The sequence below is a fragment of the Schistocerca piceifrons genome, chromosome X, assembly GCF_021461385.2.
Source record: "Schistocerca piceifrons isolate TAMUIC-IGC-003096 chromosome X, iqSchPice1.1, whole genome shotgun sequence".
Taxonomy (NCBI): Eukaryota; Metazoa; Arthropoda; class Insecta; order Orthoptera; family Acrididae; genus Schistocerca; species Schistocerca piceifrons.
Window position 1 is genome coordinate 882,887,879 of NC_060149.1, and position 21,957 is coordinate 882,909,835.

The following is a 21,957-nucleotide window of genomic DNA, read 5'->3' on the forward strand; positions in this document are numbered from 1 at the left end:
CAGACGTGTTTTTCTGTGGAGGAATCGGTTGACCTATGACATTGCGATCAAATGTTTTTGGTTCCCATTGGAGAGGTATGTCCTTTCGTCTACTAATTGCACGGTTTTGCGGTGCGGTCGCAAAAGACAGACACTAAACTTATTACAGTGAACAGAGACGTCAATGAGCAAACGGACGGATCATAACTTTGCGAAAATAAAGTAAGTAAACTTTTCACTCGAAGGAAGACTTGAACCAAGGACCTCTCGTTCCACAGCTGCTCACGCTAACCACGAGACCACGGCGCTCCTGACCTCAGTGTCTTTGATGTTGGCTGTCTTGCGCATGGTCTACTCAGTTTGTATATTTTGCTTATTTTTTTTCATAGTTCCACACTTCTTCCTGTTTTCTCGATTGATCTGTGTTCAGTTTTTCAAGGCCTATCCACTGTGCCAACTTATAACTAAATCTGAGGGGGGTGCGATGGGGAGGTTCCCTTGTAAGTTGATTTCTGAATGAAACGTAAGTTGATTTGTGAATGCGTGCATAGTGTACCTGATGGCTCTGTCAGGGGAATCCTTGTCGAATGTAGGAACAAACTTTCCTACAGACAAAAGGGGCTATACGAGCTGAGCAGAGTAAGGCTGAACAGATGAATGCCAACCGCTGTCTGATTTTGTGGTTGATTGGGTTTGCGAATGATGAGTGTTATAATTACTAGCGAAATCCATAGATTCAGACTACAGGAGTGGAAATAAACGAATAACAGATAAGAAAGATTACGTATTACGTTCTCGGTGTATCCAAGAAAATGAAATTTTGACAAATTTTTTGGCCAGTTGTACAGTCCCCGGCTAGCAGCCACTCTAAGTTCTATTCTGGAAGAAGCGCGGAAAACGTGTTGTATGAACATGTAACAAAGCCTAACCGGAGAATAATCGTGGGACAACTAAACTGGTGATTCTGGCAGAGTAGTGAAGTTAACCTGCCAATAAGCTTTGTTATTGGCAGGAATAGTTACAGAATTAGTGATAACAAGACTGTTTGTTAGCTCGAGGAAGGAGAAGAAACGGGGACATCACACAAATTAGGGAAGAATATGACGATTCCAAGTTTTTTATAAAAATTTCGTACTATACTTTTCGATCTCGTGCTTGAGAAACTGGAGCGTATGAATGAAGTGTGAAACTATTTCCTAACGTAAAGTTTTTTGCATGTAGTGGGCCTAATAGGCATTTGACATTGGTACTTTGTTAATTATATTCTGTCATTACAAAAAAAAAAAAAAACCGTTTGTGCCAAAACAGTCTCATTTATTAGGTGTGTGTTACAATTGTTGCAGTATTAGAAAGGCCTATTTTGTTTTATCTAGCAGACAGTGACAAAACAGAAATAATCGGATCGGATAACGACACCAGTCTTGGGTCTTATTTGTATTAACAGCTTTTTCAGTATCAGATGACATTTCGACTTTTTATGTACCAAACGTTTGACGAGCTTCGATGAGGTAATAGATTGTTTCGCAGAAAGGAAAATACTCCATGTAAAGCTTTAGTAAGATTAGAGGGGAAAAAAATCTAGGAGCGAAGGATTAAAGAAATGTGTAGTGTCTTGCTTGTCTCATGTCTTTACTGGGTTTACATATCCTATATTTAATTTTATGTCACACAAAGCAGCAAGTTGTTCACTGGTAGGGAATAAAGAGTGCAAATTTTCTGAAGAGAGAGAGAGAGTGTGTGTGTGTGTGTGTGTGTGTGTGTGTGTGTGTGTGTGTGTGTTTTATATATATATATATAATGGGATGGGATGTCAAACTGGCCGACTATAAGCGGGAGAGACACCACAGGACATTTTAATTTCCACTGTCCTGAATCTGGTTTGATGGCATCCATTACAAAATATACACGTTTCAATTCCACGGAGAGAAGTACAGTGACATTTGATAGAAGAATGCTGTGTGAGGAGGCGAGGCACTGCGTTGTGGCACATTTACGACGAAATAACATGTGACATTTCCTGGAACACACGTTTTATGCATCGGACACTTCAGAAAGATGTGCGCTACAAAATGAACAAATTTTTGAAAATTCGATTTTTTAAAATTTTTGACGTCCTATCTCAAACGCCCGAGGGAGTGGCGGGGTATTGCCCTGGTTCGGAAATGTCTTAGATCCGGGGCTGATGTGCAGTGCAGTCTGAGTTACAGCGGGGAAGTAGGTAGTCTCCACGTGACCTGTGTTTATGTTTAGTGATTTTGCTGTTTCCTCTTCGTTTACTGCTCTCATGTCAAATGAAAACAAAACAGATTTCTGTGGCTGGGAGCTATCAAGTGAATTAAAATACAGTCACATAATTACAGAAGGCCAAAATGTGTTATTAGTTGCAGATTTTATTTTATTTTCACCTTTCTGACAGTCAAGCATTAATTGCCTTGCAGAACAATGTTTTTGTCGGTTTGCTAAAGAAATTTTCTATTATTAATCTTTTCCGCTGAGGCAGACAAGATATTTGAAATAAAGTGTTTAATTCCACACACTGTTCGCTGCATTTAAAGTGCACGTTTTCGACTTCTAGCACGTATGGCATTATGCCATAATAAAGAACCAAACATGAGATAACACAGTACTGGTACTCCAAGAAAATTTACATCCCGAAAACCACATTGAAAAGCTTAATATCAGATCGTTGCCTACTTCACTGGGTATCTGGACATATGAATGTGCACTTTAAATGTGGACATTTTTAGTATGGGTCACGAAATTCCAATGGTCTCGGAATATCCTCTGATGTCTTGTTTCTTTTAATGACACAATGTATGACCGTTTAATGTTTTACACGTACGAACATACGGGCTTCCTACGACATCGTAACTGTCCAAGCGCGGTGACGCCTGTCATCTGGCGCTCTCTGGCAACTGCACAAATGAACCTATTTCTAACAGGTCATCGGAAAATATTCCGAATGGTGGTTTGAAAAGCGTTACCATCAAAGTACCATTCTGGCAGTTACACCGGAACTATGTGTGAGAATGTACGATGAATTTCTTAAATCGCAGAGCATTTGACTCTCATTTAAAAATCAACTCTTTGATGACGAGCCATTTAGATGAATTTCGAGCCCCAAAGGTCAAACATTTATGTCATTATTCAAAATTTTACTGGCACATTTGTGTGATATATCTTAAATTGTAATACACTCATAAAAGACCAACATTATATGTGAAAACTTAGCTTCTCTTGCAGCATATTAATTTTATAGACCAATATTATATGTGAAAGCTTTGCGTTTCGTGTAGCAACACTATGTATATTAATTTAAACCATTAACTTTTTATGTTTGTGTGTTCGCGCTACTTAAGTCATGTTGCTATTGGCTGACTAGATAAAGTGTCCTAAACTATGAATACCCTCTGTCATTGGCTGGTGGGATCACGTGATGTGAGCTTTGACTGGCTTACAAAAGTGCATCGCTATCTCGAGTTCAATGCTTCGGAAAGTAACATGCGGTGTTTGGTGGAATTCGAATTTATAGTTTCGTAATACGAAAATATGCAGCATACATGTTGCTGCACATCAAAGATATTTCCAAAACGCTTTTTTTCCCCGTGTTTAGTTTTCTAAAGCGCCGGGAAATTCTACGCCCATCTATAAAACCATAATTGTTCAAAGGACTGATAAGTTAGACAGTTCCGAGAGAAAATATACTGTCAGTTAACGGGGAAAAAGTGTGTTTCCACCCGGGAGAAAGTGTATTTTTAACCAGGAAATCCGGGAGAAATCTGGGAATTTTTTTCCTTGTCCACGTATACATCCTGACTCAGTTTGCAGTCATTGGTGTTACTGCTTCTTGCCGCTAGCATAGTAGCTGCCGACGACAGGCAGGCAAGCATGAGTAGTAGTTTGTTTGGATCTGATTCTTAGAGATTGTTGATGCAGCGGTCTGAGACAGTGGTCGTGTGTGCCTGAGTGTGTCTGAGTGATTGTATGAATGTGTGTCTGTGCTCTGATTTTCTGACAAAGGCTATGGCCAAAAATTTAGTTATGAGAGTATGATTCTTTTCTACGTGCCTGTCTGAAGCTTAGCGATCATCTTTACTGTGAGTTGCTACCCATCCTCATTAGTCTTGATTCTCAGAGAATTTGTGCAAGTTATCTGTTGCATGGATTGATCACTGCAGTATCACTTCAACAACATGCTGTCTTTCACACGTGAATAGCTGGTCATGCGAGTGGATCCCTGTGACAGGCCAAAACTGTAAGCCGTTTCTGTGAGTATATCTAATGGATTAGGACAGATTTGCAGTTAACGGCTGTTCCTCAGTTTGTGCCTGAGATGCCCAGAATGACAGTCCCCATGAAAGATTTTGCCCTGCCGGTAAAGCGCTTTTACAAGAAAGGTGACTGTGCACCAATAGCCCTCCATAAGATCTGTATACTCAAGGGTATGGAAAAAGGCATCGATTCGATGTCTGCTAAGGGTCTGAAGAAAAAGATTACAAAATTGGAAAAGACAGGTTTTTGAAGTGCAGAGTGGTAGAGGAAGAAAATAGTTAATTTGACGTCTGTCACAGATGTGACCACAGCATTGCAGGAGGAATCGAGTGCTGGTGTGAAAATACAGCGGACAGGGGTTTCCCAAAACGTTGGATGTGCCTGCAAGCATGGTGACATAAAATCCTATGAAACATCCTGCATTGCTATCCATACAAAATCACCCACGTCCAAGAGATTCTTCTTGCCGACCTGCCAGTAAGACAAACGTTCACTCTGGTATTTCTTGCTCACACAGAAGCAGACAATGAATGGTCGTGGAACCTTCTGTGGGCAGACAAAGTCTTTGTCCATAAGTAAAATTGCAGACCATGAGTAACTAAAAATTTGCATGTGCAACAACCGTTACTACTTCATTCTGCATTGGTAACTGTATAGTGTTTGTTGACAGCATCATTTGTCACAGGGCCATATTTTTTCGAGATGAGTCCTGCAGATCCTGCTATGTGTACCCTCACTGGCAAGTGCTGTGAAGGTCTTTTGTGCTCCATCATTCCGACTCTGTAACAACATGGATGCGTGGGCAGGTTCATTGTTATGCAAGATGGCACACCTCCACACGTTGCACAGCCAGTGAAGCAGCTGCTGCAGAGGCATTTTGGAAATGCTAGAATTATCAGCCATCATTTTCCTACAGCCTGGCCCTCCTGATCACATGATCTTAAGCCATGTGACTTCTGACATCTGAAAGTACTCCACTTACGAATGCAGCTGAACTGAAGCACACACTGCACAACACATTCAATCGTGACCCCAGAGACACTTCAATCTGTTGTGGAATGTGCGTTTTCTAGATTTCAACTTGGGGCAGAAAACGCTGGATTGCATACTGAACATGCCTTGCGCCAGTCTCTCAACAATTAGACTCGTACATTTTTTAGCTCATAGAGCCACAACTGTTGACTGCTGAACCCGTGCAGTCAGGCACATTGAATAGTACAGATGGAAGGTGCTACCACAAAATTCACACAGTAGTCACTCCACAACCCCCAGGATCAGCTACAGTTGGCTTCAGTAGCAATATCTTTGACCCTGTCACCACATTGTTTGACAAACACCACCACAGTCTATGGTTGAAGATGGTGACTCGCCTACTGCAGTGTTGCAGTCTTGTCAAGATATGCTGGGGTTCATGCAGTCCTTTTTTTTTTATTTATTTTTATTTTTTTTATTTGACTGCTAGTTTTGTCGCAAGCCAGTGAGTCTTTAGTCAGATGTGTAATTGTGTTTATGGTTTCGGTATTCGGCAGTTGAATGTGAACAATGTTCTGTGGGTATGGTATGTAAGTAAGAACAGTAATTTTGGAATAGGTGTTATGAAGAGCAAGGGGATGTGGCTCATTGCCTAGGAATATAAGGTGGTGAAGTTTAGTCATTGTTTCCAGTGTGTTAGTAGTAATAATGGGCAGTCACTCAGAAGAAAGAGTAGTAAGTTACAGTAAGAAGTAATATGACAGTGTTCTTGTTGTTTTATTTTCCTATTTTGTTGTAATTATTGATGGAGTTGAGCCTGGGAATCATAGGAAGTGTGTGTAATTTGTGCCGTTTGGAATGGGCAGAGGTGTAGAGCAAGGAATATTGCTTGGTATGTTAGCATGCAAAGAGGTGAGAAGCGATGGGACAGTGGTATGTTTAAGTATTATTTTCGTTTGCGTTTATGTAATTGATGAAAGGTAATCATGTCAGTGGGCAGTCCCACAGGGAGCAGAGTTTGTAATACCACTAATAGCACTAAAGAGAGGTTAAAAATTTGACACACCGAAGTGGATGAGTTAAAAGTTGTGGATTTGTCTAAGTGACTGGAAGCTTTTCGGGCTAGTGAGAAGGAAGCTGTTTGTGACAAGGCTGGAGCATGCAGAGGTGGTGCAGAGAAGACTCAATGACTGGTGGGTTAAAAACAGGCATGGGAACATGAGAAGTAGGAATATTATGGGGAGGGTGGAAAGAAGGGAAAGACAGGAAGATGAAAGGGAGAGGAAAGGCTTGAGTCAAGTTTACCTCTTCCTGCAAGACATCAGAATACTGTTCATGTAGTTAAAGTTGTCAATCCTGTGACGGGTGGGATGGAACGTAATGACTGGTGGGACAATTTATTGACTAGGAAGATTAAGGTAACTAAAGAAGGTAACGGTGATGCTATGCAAACTCAGGAGAGTTCACGTGTTGCACAGAATATCAACATTGTCAACGTTAAGGAGAGTAATGTAGAATTATCAGCTCAAATATAATTTGGAATTGTGGAGTCTGAGGTAGCAAGAATGACCCACTGTGAGCTATACTAAAGTGGAATGAAATATTCACTCTACAGCGGAGTGTGCGCTGATATCAAACTTCCTGGCAGATTAAAACTGTGTGCCGGACAGAGACTCAAACTCGGGACCTTTGCCTTTCGCGGGCATCTACCAAGTGCTCTACCAACTGAGCTAGCCAAGCATGACTCACGCCCAGTCCTCATAGCTTTAATTCTGCCAGTACCTCGTCCTCCTACCTTCCAAACCTCACAGAATCTTATAACAAAGTGAATAAGTGTGTGGATAGCAATGTGGGTGTTGTTTTTTAAGGCTGCAGAGCCTGTGCCAGGTTCCCAAGGAAGTGTATGTGCTGCTAATATTTGCATCATTCAGCTAATTTCTCAACTTTTTGCAGACAAAGATCATGATTTGAAAGTCTTATTTCATTGCCCTGAACTAAGGCAATTTTTAAGAGATGTAATACACTGCTATCTTCTTTTGCATATGTGGAACTTATTTTTCTCAATATAACTCAGTGGAAAGTTTTCCAAAATAAAATAAACTTTCTGGTGAGGTGTTTGAAAAAGAGTTATTTTGAAAACAAAACTACAAAATTTACATTTGCTTTATAAATGACAGAGAATTGAAGAATTCGATGCCTTTGGATTTCAAATTTATCTGCTATTTGTAACCCTACAGATGACAAATGAATTTTCCAGCTGTGTGCGTGTGCATGCGCGATGGTATGAAACTTCCTCGCAGATTAAAACTGTGTGGCGGACTGGGACACAATCTGGGGACATTTGCCTTTAGCTGGAAAATACTGTCTGGGTCCAGTGCACAGATGTAATCTGCCAGGAAGTTTAATAAATGGTTTTTATTAGTGAAAATGAATATTATTAAGAATAAATGTTTATTTACAAATAAGGAATAATTTTGTCTGTATTTGTTATTCTTCCTTCAAATAACTTCTCCATCTCTGGTTGCAATTGCAGAATGAATATTCAGACTGTCTTCGTCGTGTTGGTAACACTAATTAGTATTGTAAATCTTTAACTTCTGTGGTAAATTATCACTGCTACTGCATTCATATTATCGCAGTTGTCAAGTTACTCACTTACAGAAAGTCACTCCAGCAGCTGCAAGTATTTAATTTTCTTAGTGCAAGCAGTAACTTTTTAATGACTGATAGTGAACTGTCATTTGCTTCTACTTTGTGTTTCAGAAGTACCTGTGAGACCTACACGGAGAAGAAGGAAAACACCCACTGAGAGAAATACCAGTACTGGTGTTAGATATCCAGTTGATCTTTGGTTTCTTATATCAGATTACATTGAACCAGAGTGTGTTGGAAAATTTGCAAGATTATGTAAAGATTCCCTACATGTTGTGCAGACTGCACAGTTTTGGTTGTCTTTGTACAGAAGGTAAGATTAAGACAACAGAGAGTTCTTCAGTGTTACGTTGAGTAAGAGCTGTTTCAGCTGTGGCTGGATGTGTTGAGATATGAGGTCCTTATAATTTCTTCTGTTTTTGATGCTGTCCTCAGATTTTACCATAATTTCATGGTTCCACTGAATGAAAGTTGTGTGTATCTCTTAGGATGTAGCAGCAATATTGCAGCCTTGATTAGATTTATCTGTGATTTCCGCGACACACATTGCTTGAATGTGAAAATGATTATGTCAACAAGATGATGCTCCTTTCCTTTTCCACCCATCTGCAACTTTGGTTTTGCTGTGATGTTGTGGATGAGCTATGAATCACAGCAAAAACAGTTTCTCACTGTATATTGAGAGGACCAAAAACCATTGTGCTTCCTTAGAAGACTGTGCATTGTTACTGGAACAATGTAGTCAAAACTTAGCTTGTTACTGGAACAATGTAGTCAAAACTTAGCTTGTTACTGGAACAATGTAGTCAAAACTTAGCTTGTTACTGGAACAATGTAGTCAAAACTTAGCTTGTTACTGGAACAATGTAGTCAAAACTTAGCAGCCAGTCACATTACAGAATGTGTTTGAAAAGCACCTGCCAATTTGTTTTCAACCAGCTGCAGAATGTCTATTATGCGTTGCCTGAGGATGACCATAGGAAGCATCAGTTTCCTAAAAGGAATTAGGAATAAAAGCCTCCATGAGAAAAAAAAAATTGCAGGAGATATTGTCAGAAGCACCAGAATTTATGGTAAGAAATTAAAGGGGCTATTTAAAAGAAAATTTATGCTATCCCACACTAAGTGCTGTCCACAGTGCACTCGGAACTGTGTGTTGCATTTGTACCAGAGTACAATCTAACACCAATACATTAGTCGTACAGACTGTGGTGGCCAACATGTGGTAAACATAACAGATCATTAACACTTACAAAGTAAAGTTGACTATCCATATGAAACATCACCCAATGGTATTAACTGCCAGGAGATAACATCTGAAGCATGTAGAATGGGACTGAGACCAAGAAAAATGGGGAGTAAACCTGGTGGATCACATTATAAGTCAGTGTGATCACCAATCTCATGAAAAGTCCATCCGACAACTGCCTGACCATTGTAAAATATCTCATGTCCTCGATCAGTAATTGGGCAGAGAGCAGGAGGGAGGAGGGGGGAGGGGGGGTGTAGTCATGTCATGCGTCTAAGGCTCAGATACAGAGTATCCTCAGAAAACTTCAGACTAATATCAACAGATGAAAGCCTGTGGACTAAATGCATGTACTAGGAGTAAGTGATTGTAAATGCTTCTCAACTCAGTCATTCCATTTGAACACTCGCATAATTGCAGTTAATCAGGAGAATATCTGAAAAAAGCATATCAGTGTCTGTTAATGTTGTGCGTAAGGGTAACGTGATTGACCATTTTTGCTACTAACCTGTCGCTCATCTGTGGCTACATGGATACTCTGCAAATCACAGTACCTGGCAGAAGGTTTATCAAACCACCTTCAGAATAATTCTGTATTATTGCAATATTGAATAGCACATGGGAAAAACGAACACCTAGATCTTTCCCATGAGAGCTCTGATTCCCTTTGTTTTTAAATGTGATGATCATTTCTCCCTATATAAATCGACATCAACAAAATATGTTCGCACTTGGAAGAGAAAATTGGTGATTGAAATTTCACAAAAAGATTCTGCCACAGTGAGAAATGCCTTTGTTTTAATGATGTCCATTTCAGGTTCTCTATTGCCCCCTATTTCCCGATAATACAAAATGTGCTGCTTTTCTTTGAACTTTCTCTGTGTACTCCATTAAACCTACCTGGTAAGGATCCCATACCATGCAGCAATACTCCAAAAGAGGGTAGACAAGTGTAGTGTAGGCAGTCTCTTTAGTAGATATGTTGCATCTTGTAAGTGTTCTGCCAATAAAATGCAGTCTTTGGTTCAGCTTCCCTACAACATTTTCTGTGTGTTCTTTCCAATTTAAGTTGTTTATAATTGTAATTCCGAAGTATTTAGTTGGATTTACAGCCTTTAGATTCAACTGATTTGTTGTTTACTGAATTTTAATGGATTCCTTTCAGCACTCATGTGGGTGACCTAACAGTTTTCATTATTCAGGGTCAATTGTCAATTTTCATGCCATAGAGATATCTTTTAAATTGTTTTGCAATTTGTAATGACTTTACTAGTTGATAAATGGCAGTATCACCTCCAAACAACCAAAGATGGCTACACAGATTGTCTCCTAAATGGTTTATATAGAAAGGAAGCACCAGAGGACCTATAACACTACTTTGGGGAATGCCAGAAATCATCTCCTGACAGGAAATCCTGAATCCAGTCACATAACTGAGAATATATTCCATAAGCATGCAATTTTACTACAAGCCACTTGTGAGGTACAGTGTCAAAGAACTAAAAAAAACTAAACTCGTCCTGAACAGGCCACGAAGGCCCGACGATACCGACCAGCTGCCGGGTCATCCTCAGCCCACAGGCGTCACTGGATGTGGATATGGAGGGGCATGTGGTCAGCACACCCCTCTCCTGGCCGTAGGTCTGTTTCTGAGACCAAAACAGTGTCAAAGGCCTTCTGGAAATACAGAAATATGGAATCAGTTTGAAATCCCGTGTCAATAGCACTCAACACTTCGTGTGAGTAAAGAGCTTGTTGTGTTCTCCATGTAGTGATCCATGCCATGTCAAAATAAAATCTGGTCTGATGTTGAGGTAACCTGATTTATGGCTTGAACCCATTGTCATCACTTCCATTAAACTGAAATACGTATCTCTTTCCAAGTAATTATTGCAGTGTTTCTTTGATGGGATGTGTATTGTTGATCCTGAAACAAACTGTAAACTGCATTTGGTGCAAGTTTTTGAAACTACAGAGACTCATCAGTTGCTTTCAGCATGGGTTCAGGAGGTGCCGTTTGACTCTTCATAAAACGACTTGCTGGAGGTTGTGGTATGGAAGTCTTAAATGTAATACCCTACAAGGGCTTTGCTTTATTGTAACATCTTGAAGCTGCTTCATAATGTGGATTAATTTAGGCAGGTGTAAGAATCTCTGCAATATTTCCCGACTGAGTGATCAGCTTACTGCAGAATGGGACTTTCCCAGAGCCAGACTTTACAGTCTGTCGGCAAGGACACTTGGGTAATTAACATTACTAAGTGCCTCATTTTAGGACCTTGAGTGCTGATAGCTCCTGCACATTAAATTTTTATTAAATCCTTTGTTCAGTTATATTACAGTTGTGTGGTTTAGAGATCTATGGAACAGAGCAATCTTTAGGTGCTCTCTATGTTGGCCATGGGTGCACAAGTTTGACTGTAGGGGATTACACTGTGATCATTGTTGCTAGTAAGCTACCTCTTTTTATCAGGAGGCAGCTAGTCATGGTGCAACATTTGTTCAAGTTTGCAGGAAGCACCAGTCACCACTTAACATTTCAGTAATTCTATGACCATCTCTTTGCAGGTGTCAAAAGAGCAAGCAAGCTATCATGGGCACATTTGTGCAATTATAAGTTTGTAAATTTGGTTGTTGCACCATTGGATTGAAGTGTCTCCATCGTCATTATAATAAGACTCTAGACGGTATTAAAACTGACATAACACAAAGACTAAAACTGACATAACACAAAGACTTTTAACCATTATAATATTCTTAGATATGTATCATTCTGATTTATATGATCAGTATTACTTTATTAAATTTGTTCACACTGACTGTTCCAACGTGGCACACTGCTGGATGCTCTATCTTTTACTTGATTATGGCATTGTGTGTACTGAAGGAGTAAATACGGAATGACAGAAAAAAAAACTGAACTTCTTACTCTGTTGAGCTGTAGCTCATGTGGGGATCCAGGGTAATGCAGCTGACACAACATCCGGACAGGCATGTGAGGAATTCAGCAGGGCAGTACGTTCCCACTCCGTGCACTTCATCATGTTGTTTTTGAGAAAGAATGTCGGTTATTAGAGGGGAATTGTGTGGATGGAAGTGCACAATGAAGACCAATTGTATTGTTCTTATTTTTTATCTAATATTGGAGAAATTCCTTTCAGCCACTCTGATAGAAAGGTTTAGAGCCTGCTCACTAATACCAGATCATCTTTTATGTCTTAAGGATGCACCAGTTTGCTGTGCTTAAGGTTAACACTCTCAAATCTGCCACAGTTTAATGAACTGAGTTGTGTATATTGGCTATTTTTCATTCCTTTCTTCATTCACCTTCTATCCTTGCTCCACTGTGGCATTTGAGGCTCCTCTTTTTTCATCTTCCTCCCTGTGTGCTCCTGAAGGCCGGCCCAGGCATCTGACACGTAACAGGTGTCTGGGTAAAGCATAATTCCCAGCCCCGGGTCGACAGGTAGGGTTCACATGTACCCCCTGGTACAGGCCAGGCTCGGGGAGGGGTGATTGTCTGAGCTGCTGCCTTCCCAAATTGCCAACTGGTTCCTCTGTCAGGTGTTCTGGAGGTGTGAACAATCACCTAAGCCGGGTGCGCCCCATTCTGAAGGGGGGCCCTCAGTTGGAAGGAGCATGCCATCGGAGATGCTGGCAATCATGAGGGACTTTCTCACATTGAGCCAATCATCTTCTTTGCCATGCACTTTTATCAAATGTAAATGGAATCAAGCTCCTGATTCAAAGACACTCCCAGCTGCACCGTGGTTCCTCATGATTTCACGTACTGAATACGTTCAGTCCTCTGCAGCGGTAAACCCATTTCTAATTAAGAACAGTGTTGATGCAGTTGCTGGCCCTGTGAAATCCTGCTCTTGTTTACGCAATGGCACTTTGCTTTCGGAGACTACTTCTGATTCTCAGGCACAACAACTGCTTGCTGCTTCACTTCTCCGTGGCTATCCTCTTAGTGTCGAGGCCCATAGAACTCTGATTTCTTCCCATGGTGTTATTTACACTAGGCTGCATGAAGGTCTGATCAAGGCCGACATCCAAACGTACCTCTCAGATCAAGGTGTCATTGCCACCCATCGGGTGATTAAAAAGGTAGATGCCTCCTTAGTGCCCCCCCCCCCCCCCCCACACACACACACACACACACACACACACACACACACACACACACACACACACACACAAAATCGTTGATAGAGTGGTGCTTCCGTCCACCATCAAAGCAGGCTAAGAAGTTATCACAGTCCAACCGTACATTCTGAACCTGATGCACTGCTACCAGTGTCATTGTTTCAACCACACTTGAATGTCTTGTAAATATCCAGCCAAGTGTGTAATCTGTGGTAGGGATGTGCACAAGGGTGATTGTCCACCTCCTTCTCCCTGCTGTATCAACTGCAGTGAAAGACTATGCCGCTGCCTCTCGAGATTGCCCCGCGTATCTTGATGCACGAGCTGTCCAGGAGATCTATATAAAGGGAAAAGTACCTTACCCAGTCACTCCACAGTTACTAGCTAGTTGCAAATCCTGTGTTCTACAGTCTGGCACTTACAGTACTGTTCTTGCTGCACCTTGTTCCATTAAGGACATGGTCACGCAGCCATGTGACCTCAAATTCAACTCCGAGGTTGTGAAATTGCACAGTGTCATGGTAGCATCGCCATATCCTCATCTAGCTGTGCAACAAACCATCAAACTCTTACCTCATGGGGCGAAGTCACCAGCTACACAACCAGCAGGCTGTAAAGGACAGAAGGAATACTCCCATGAAGACTTCCTATGTCCCTCCAGCCAACCAACACCTCAGTCTTCCTCTGCTAACCGGAAAGGCTCAAAGAAGTCAAACAAAGGCAAATGGTCTTGTCCTTCACTGACTCAAAGATCCTCTTCGATAGTGTTGCCACGTGATACCCTTCCCTGGCTGGTCTCCGTGTCGCCGGTGCATCTCCAACAAAGAGGATTTACTGCTGCTCTTAGAATTGCACCGTCCTCTTATTCTCTGCCTTCAGGAAACAAATTGCATCCTCATGACCACTTTGAGCTTTCGCATTTCTTCCCAGTATGTTTTGACCTTCCCCTGCAAGGTCAGCATTCTATCTCATGGTAGAGTCATGCTGTTTGTATGGGATGACATTCATAGTCAAACCATCTCCCTGACTACCCATCTTCAAGCTGTTGCTGTTCACCTTTTCCTTCCTCACTTGACCTTTTCCCTTTGTACTATTTACATCCCTCCATCATTCTATGTCACCAGGCTTCCTCCAGCTTATTGGGCAGCTGCCTCCCCCATTTCTGCTGCTCATTGACTTTAATATGCACCATCCCCTTCGGAGTTCTCCCAGAACCTGTCCGTCAGGTGCCCTCTTGGCCACCCACCTTAATCAACTTAACCTCTTCTGCCTTTACACAAGAGCACCCACATTCTGCTTGAGACTCCTCGCACACCTATTCCCATTTGGACCTATCCTTCTGCACTGACCAGCTTGCCTATCGTCTCGCGTGGTCTGTTCTGTGTGTCACATACTTGAGTGACCATTTCCCCTGTGCTATCCATTTGCTGACTCCTACCCCACCCATGTCACACCAAAATGGCAGCTTACTAAGGCCAACTGGAGGATTTACTCCTCCCTGGTGACCTTTGATGAACATCATTTCCCCAGTTGTGATGACCAGGTGGAATACCTTATAAACATTATCCTTACCACTGATTCCTCACACTTCCTCATGACCATGCCGTGACCCGGTCCCTTGGTGACCTGATGCATGCATGCTGCGATGCAATTTGCATGTGGAGACGTGCTGTCCGCATTTTTAATCATCGTCTTATGGTGGCAAACTGCTTTCATTATAAGCAGATGCATGCTCAGTGTTATAGCATTCTTCGGAATAGCAAAAAAGCCAGCTGGATTTCATTTACCATTTCTTTTAACAGTTCCACTCTCTTTTCCGTCATGTGGGGGTGACCTCCGACCTGACATAGCGGACAATGCCAGCATGGACCCTATTGCTATCTGAACACCTTGGGGTGCCATTTTGCGGAGGTTTTGAGCTTGTTCCACTATCGCCCTACCTTCCTTCATCGGAAACGAGCTGAGGCGGCTCAGGCGATGCCCTTCTCTTCACAGAATCGTGACTGCTACTATGCTGCCTTTACTATGAGGGAGTCAGATCATACTTACTTTATCCTGATCCTCCACCCCAGGGCCAGACGCTGTTCACATACAAATGTTGCAGCACCTTTCTCTTGCAGGTAACCGCATCTGGGCAGAGGACACGTTTCCCAAACACTGCCGTGAAGCCACTGTCATATCCATACCTAAGCCCAGTAAGGACAAACACCTTCCTTCTAGCTACTCCCCGATTTATCTTACCAGCTATGTTTGCAAGTTGATGGAACATATGCCCACCTGATATGGTGGGTCAAGTCTCACCATTTACTAACCACTGCACAGCGTGGATTTCGAATGCGCTGTTGTGCAGTTGACCATCTCATCACTTTGTCCACCCATGTTATGAACAGTTTTCTGTGGACATCTCAGACTGTGGCTGTGTTTTTAGTTTGGAAAAAGCCTATGACACCTGCTGGAGAACTGGTATTGTCCATACTCTCTACAGATGTGGCCTCTCCAGCTCTCTTTTTGTTGGCGATTTTGCCATCTGTTGCACTTCTCCATGGACTTCTCATTGAGTGGCGTCTTCAGCGGTGTATTGATGATCTGTCCTCATGGAGCACTGACAATGGCTTTCGTTTTTCCACTGGCAAAACCATTTGTATGGATTTCTGGTGGTGCAACTGGTTTCTTCCACCATTTTTACATCTTGGACTTGTTGCTCTTCTGTTCATTGAAATTTTGAAATTTCTTGGACTCGTGCTCAATAGGAAACTTTTTTGATCTTCCCAAGTGTCTTACCTGGCAGCCCGCTGTATGCTGTCCCTCGTTGTCCTATATGTCCTCAATGGTACTTCCTGGGTTGCAGATCAAACCATCACCTTCCGTTTGTACGGATCCCATGTCCATTTGAAACTAGGCTGTGTCTTTCATTTATGCATCTGCACGTCCGTCCCTCTTACGTCATCTCAATACTATCCACCATCATGGAATCCGTTTGGCCACTGGCACCTTTTACACTAGCCCGGTTGAGAGTCTGTATGCAGAAGCTGCTGAACTACCGCTGTCCTACCACCATGACTTGCTCCTCAGCAGATATGCACGCCATTTGTCTGCCGTGTTTAGCCACCCATCTTATGCCGCCTCCTTCACCGACTCCTTTGATCGCCAGTATGGGGCACATCCCTCTTCTCTGTTACTTCCTGCAGTTCACTTTCAGTTCCTGCTCCGGCAGCATAACTTCACACTCCCCGCAACTTTCCCAGTGGGTGTGAAACCTTCACCATCTTCACTTCGTGCAGCAGCCCTTGTTCACCCTAGCCTTCATTTACTTCCTAAGGACACTGCTCCAGCCTCACTCTTTCGTCTTCAGTTTCATGACCTGTGCATGGAATTTCCCAATAGTACCTCTAGTAATAGTGTACACTGATGGCTCTTGAACTAACCTTTGTCATGGGTGCCGATGTTTTTTCGCTATTAGCTTTCAGAACACTGCTCAGTATTTACAGCAGAGATCTTTACCCTGTATCGTGCCACGCAGTACATCTTGCGACACAGACTTCTCAATTGCGTTATATGCTCAGACACTCTGTGCCTTTTAAAGCCCCTGTGTGCTGTACACCATCCATCCCTTAGTGCAACGGTTCCAGGAAAGCTGTCACTTGCTCACTCTTGATGGAGCGACTGTGATGTTTATATGGGTTCCTGATAATGTCTGTCTGACAGGAAACAAGGCTGATAATGCTGCTGCCAAGGCTGCAGTACTCATACCTCAGCGTGCTAGTTCTTACATACCCTCCGATGATGTCTGTATTGCCATCTGTCAGCAGGTGGTGTCACTTTCGCATCACCACTGATCCTCCATCCATGGGAACAAGCTCCGGGATATTAAGCCTCTCCCAGTGGCTTGGATGATCTTCTCTTGGCCCTCTCGCTGCGAGGTGGTCATTTTAATTAGGTTGTGTATTGGGCACTGCCTTTTTAGCCATTGCCATAAGTGATGCTCCCCCACCACTCTGTGCACATTGCACCCAACTTTTAACTGTGTGCCATTTCGTGATGGAATGCCCTTTTTTTTTTTTTTTTTTTTTTTTTTTTTTTTTTTTTTTTTTTTTTTTTTTTTTTTTTCCGGCTTATGTCCCCGTTTGTGTTTGCCGTCTGAGTTATCGGACATTTTAGTGAAAGATGCATGGGCTGTCGACCACATTTTACTTTTCATCCATTGTAGCAATATGGCGAACACCATTTAATTTTTAGTTCTGGACCTCCATTTCTTTGATGTATTTTACATACCTTTCTCCACATCCCTGTTTATGGCTGTCGTTTCCTCTGTCGATTAGGATTAATGTGTAGTTGTTTTTAACACCCCTCTTTGTGTTATTTTTTTTACAGTTTTGACATGGAGCTTAAGACCCTAGTTGTTTTTTCACCTTAAAACAAAACACAACACTTTTCTTTCTGCTACTGCCATTCAACAGCGCTACTTGGTCACTTCCTCAGTACTGGTTATTCTTTTCCCTTTTAATATGCTGAAATTGTAACACCAGGAAAGGTAGCAAATTATGAAATTTCACTTACTGTGGTTATACAGAATTAGAGGAAAACTGCATGATAAAAATTTGTAGAAATGTGGGTATACAATGTGTGACACTTAATACACACAGCTGCTACCTCTGGCAGCCACAGTGACTCGCTCTAATCCAGCTAACCATGAAGTTGCACTGAGTGTTGGTAACAGATACAGGGGCATCATTCCGTGCTGCTTCAACATTGTGCTGGAGTTCATCAGACGTTGCATCTAGCAAGTGATGTCAGTGTCTCATCAACTTGTGACAAGATGTTTTCTATGGGTGAGATATTTGGAAAATGCGCTGGTGAGGGCAACACTCCATGTATTGTTCTAGGTTAGGACACAATGGGCAACGTGCAATCTTGCGTTATCTTGTTGAACTATAAGGGGCAGTAAAATGAAAAAGAGAGAGATGGAAAAAAACAAGTAAACTTTGTGTTATTTGAAATGTAATAGTCATAACAGTTAAAACATTTGTTCCTTTTGTGTCATCTCGTTGTCACTACACTGTAGGCTTGTACTATAGGAAGCAAGGAGAGGATGTTGTTTGGTGGCTGGTATACTCCTCTATAACACAAACTACCTGCATGTATTAACAGGGTTCTTTATTCATAAGAAGAAGTTACGTAACTTAAGATATCCCAGGTGTTGTGGACTATTACAGAGAGCTTGTACCACATTTGCCTCGCTGCTGGTGAAGTACACATTAACTATGTACACTACTCTGTCACTAAGTACTGAATGACTCTGAGCTAACTGCAACTGCGACTCCCACTGGGCTGCGACTGGTGACTCGACTCATTGACTCACTCGATGACTAGGTGACTGGGCCCTCCAGTCTGTGGCAGCGATCTAAATACTGGCAGTCAAGAGGTCGTTAGCAGTGCATTTCTTGCGAGTCTGTTTTTGACCTATATCAGTCTTCTTGTAACAGGGTGTATACGCGGACAAGGAAAAAAATTCCCGGGTTTCCCGGTTAAAAATACACTTTCTCCCAGGTGGAAACACACTTTCTTCGTGTTATGTGACAGTATATTTTCCCTCGAAACTGCAAAACTTATCAATCCTTTGAATGATTATGGTTTTATACATGGGCGTAGAATTTCCCGGTACTTTAGAAAACAAAACTCAGGGAAAAAGACACGTTGTGGAAATATCTTTGATGTGCAGCAACATGCACATTGCGTATTTTTGTATTACGAAAGTAAACGTTTGAACGCCACCAAACATCACATGTTACTTTCCGAATCATTGAAACCGAGATTGCGATGCGCTTTTGTAAGCCAGACATAGCTCATGTCACGTGATCTCGCCAGCCAATGACAGCAGATATTCAGAGCATAGGACATGTAATGTAATCAGTCAACAGCAACGTCACTGTGAAATAGGACGAACACACACAGGGAAATTTTATGGTTAAAATTAATATACATAGTGTTGCTACAAGAAAAGCAAAGATTTTACATATAATATTGGTCTCTTAAGTTTAATAAACTGGAAGAGAAGCTAAGCTTTCACATATAATGTTGATCTTTTTTGCGCATGATACACTTTAAGATATACCACACAAATGTGTCAGTAAAATTGTCTGATCTTCAGGGTCTGAATTTCTTCTAAATGGCTCGACATCAAAGAGTTGATTTTTAAATGAGTCAAATGCTCTGTGATTTAAGAAATTTATGGTACACTCTCGCACATAGTTCAACTTACGTAAAAGGATATTTACTTTGAAAGTAACGCTTATCAAACCACCATTCGCAATATTTTCCCGCGACCTGTTAGAAATAGGTTCATTTGAGCAATTGCCAGAGTGTGCCAGATAACAGGCGTCACTGTGCTTGCGCAGGTATCATGACGCAGGAAGCCTGTATGTACGTACAGAGAGTCCAAAAAGTATTCATCTAGTTGTAATTTTTTTTAAAAATTAAGTACATGTCACGTGAAAGGAAGGGAACATAAAATGTGAACATCCAGTCATATGCAATGAACCTTGGTAAGTCATTTTTATTGATGGACAAGGAAATAAATACATCCATAGCAATGTCAAATTTGACAAAATGGAGAATTTATTCAAGGGCTACTTCAAAAAGTATTCATCCACTCACATTTTTTAAATGTGAAAATATGATTTTAATTACAAAAATTAATATTTAGTGGGGTTTTGCTTTGCAGCTGTTACTGCTTGTAGTCATCTGGGCATCGACTTGATGAAGTTTGCTGCCATAGAGGCTGGAATTTTGTCCCATTCGTTTTGAAGTGCTTCTTTTAGGTGTCTCTTATTAGAAATGTGTCTTCTCTAGATACTATCTTCCTGTTCTTTCCAGAGATGTTCAATAAGATTAATGTGAGGGCTCTGAGGACGGGTGTTAAGTTGTTTTGGGGTATTGAACAGAAGCCACAGCCTTGTATTTAGAGCAATATGGTTTGGGTCATTATCTTGTTGAAAAATGAAATTTCCTTGTGCCACACCATTCGCCTGCCATCCAACCCAAATAAGTTACATTTATTCTCATCAGAAAATATTACTCAATTCCAGAAGACTTCAGTTTTGAATCTATGTTCCAACACAAAATGAAGACGTTTCTTTTGATCCTGCTCACTGCGCGCTACCCATACGTTTTGAAGGTATTTCTGAATGTGTTGGCACATACCTTCTTTCCCCTAGACTAACTCCCCAGACAACTTAGCAGCACTGATTTTAGGTTTCGTATTCATTTTCCTCGTGATAAATCTCGTGTCTGCATCAAAGTGTGAGGGCGTCCTGTACATGGTCGGTTTCTTAATGATTTTGTTGTGCAAAATCGATCTATTATCGACCGAACCATCGATGTAGGTCTACCGACTACTTTAGTGAACTCGTAAGAAGATTTTTACTCATTATGTAAGCGCAGAATAAGTTTCCTTTCAATCAGTCGCGTCTCGCTACCCTTACGGCCCATGGTGCTAATTGCACTGTATTGGTGCCATTCAGAACCATTACAGGCGAAAGAGTGGGGCTGGCATGGTTGAATCTAGTGTACCGTGGGTCAGCGTTATAGTTTAATCAATGTACGCAAAATTTCAGCATGTTCAGATGGTGGATGAATACTTTGTAAACTAGCTCTTGTATTACATTTTCTATTTTGTTAACCTTGCAGTCGCTTTGGATATGTTTCTTTCCTTGCTTTTCAACAAAAATGACGTACCAAGGTACTTCTTACATGACTGGCTCTTTAGGTTTTGTATACACTTCTTTTCATGTTACACAGACTTTCTTTTCTAAAAGATATGCAGCTATAGGAATACTTTTGTGACTCACTGAAAGTACACATACGTATGTCCAGATTTCCAATGAAGTAGACCTTGACCTGATATTAAGTTTTTTTGTGTGGTTTTTGGGATGTAAATTATCTTGGAACACCAGTACTGTACTATCTCATGTTTGGTTCTTTATTATGGCATAATTCCACATGTGCTAGAAGATGAAAACTTAGACTTCAAATGCAGCGAACAGTTGAAACTAGCCAGTATTGTGGAATTAAACATTCCGTTTCAAATACATTGACTACCTCTGCAGAAAAGGTTAATAAAAATCAAATTTCTTTAGCAAACAGATAAAAATAACTTCTTTGTTCAGCAAGGCGATTAATGCTCGACTCTCAGAAAGGTGGAAATAAAATAAAATCTGAAACTAAGAACATATTTTAACCTTCCGTAATTATGTGAATGTATTTTAATTAACTTGATAGCTGCCGTCCACAGATATCTGTTTTGTTTTCATTTGACATGAGAGTAAACGAAGGGGAAACAGCAAAATCGCTAAATGCAAACATGGGTCACGAGAAGACTATAACTCGGACTGCTCTGTGCATCAGCCCCGGACCGACAATATTTGCTAACTTGGTCAATACTAAAAGAAATCGAATTTTCAAAAATATGTTCATCTTATAGCGCACATGTTTCTGAAAGGTCTGAAACATAAAACATATGTGTTCGAGGAAATGTAAGACATGTTATTTGGTCTTAAGTGTGCCAAAGTGCAGTGCCATGCCTCTTCGTACAGCATTCTTCTACCGCACTTCACTGTATTTCGCTCTGTGGAACTGAAACGTGTATATTTTGTAATGGGTGCCATCAAACTATATTCAGGACTGTG

The 21,957-nt window shown here is 41.3% G+C and overlaps 1 protein-coding gene across 1 annotated transcript in view; it reads left to right on the forward strand.

The window, feature by feature from the left end:
* Positions 1-21,957, forward strand: part of LOC124721631 (transmembrane protein 183-like) — a 150,144-nt gene that overhangs the window by 80,926 nt on the left and 47,261 nt on the right. The window contains exon 4 of the mRNA XM_047246691.1: positions 7,987-8,188. Within this exon, the coding sequence (XP_047102647.1) occupies positions 7,987-8,188 (202 nt within the window). The remainder of the gene's footprint in view (positions 1-7,986; positions 8,189-21,957) is intronic.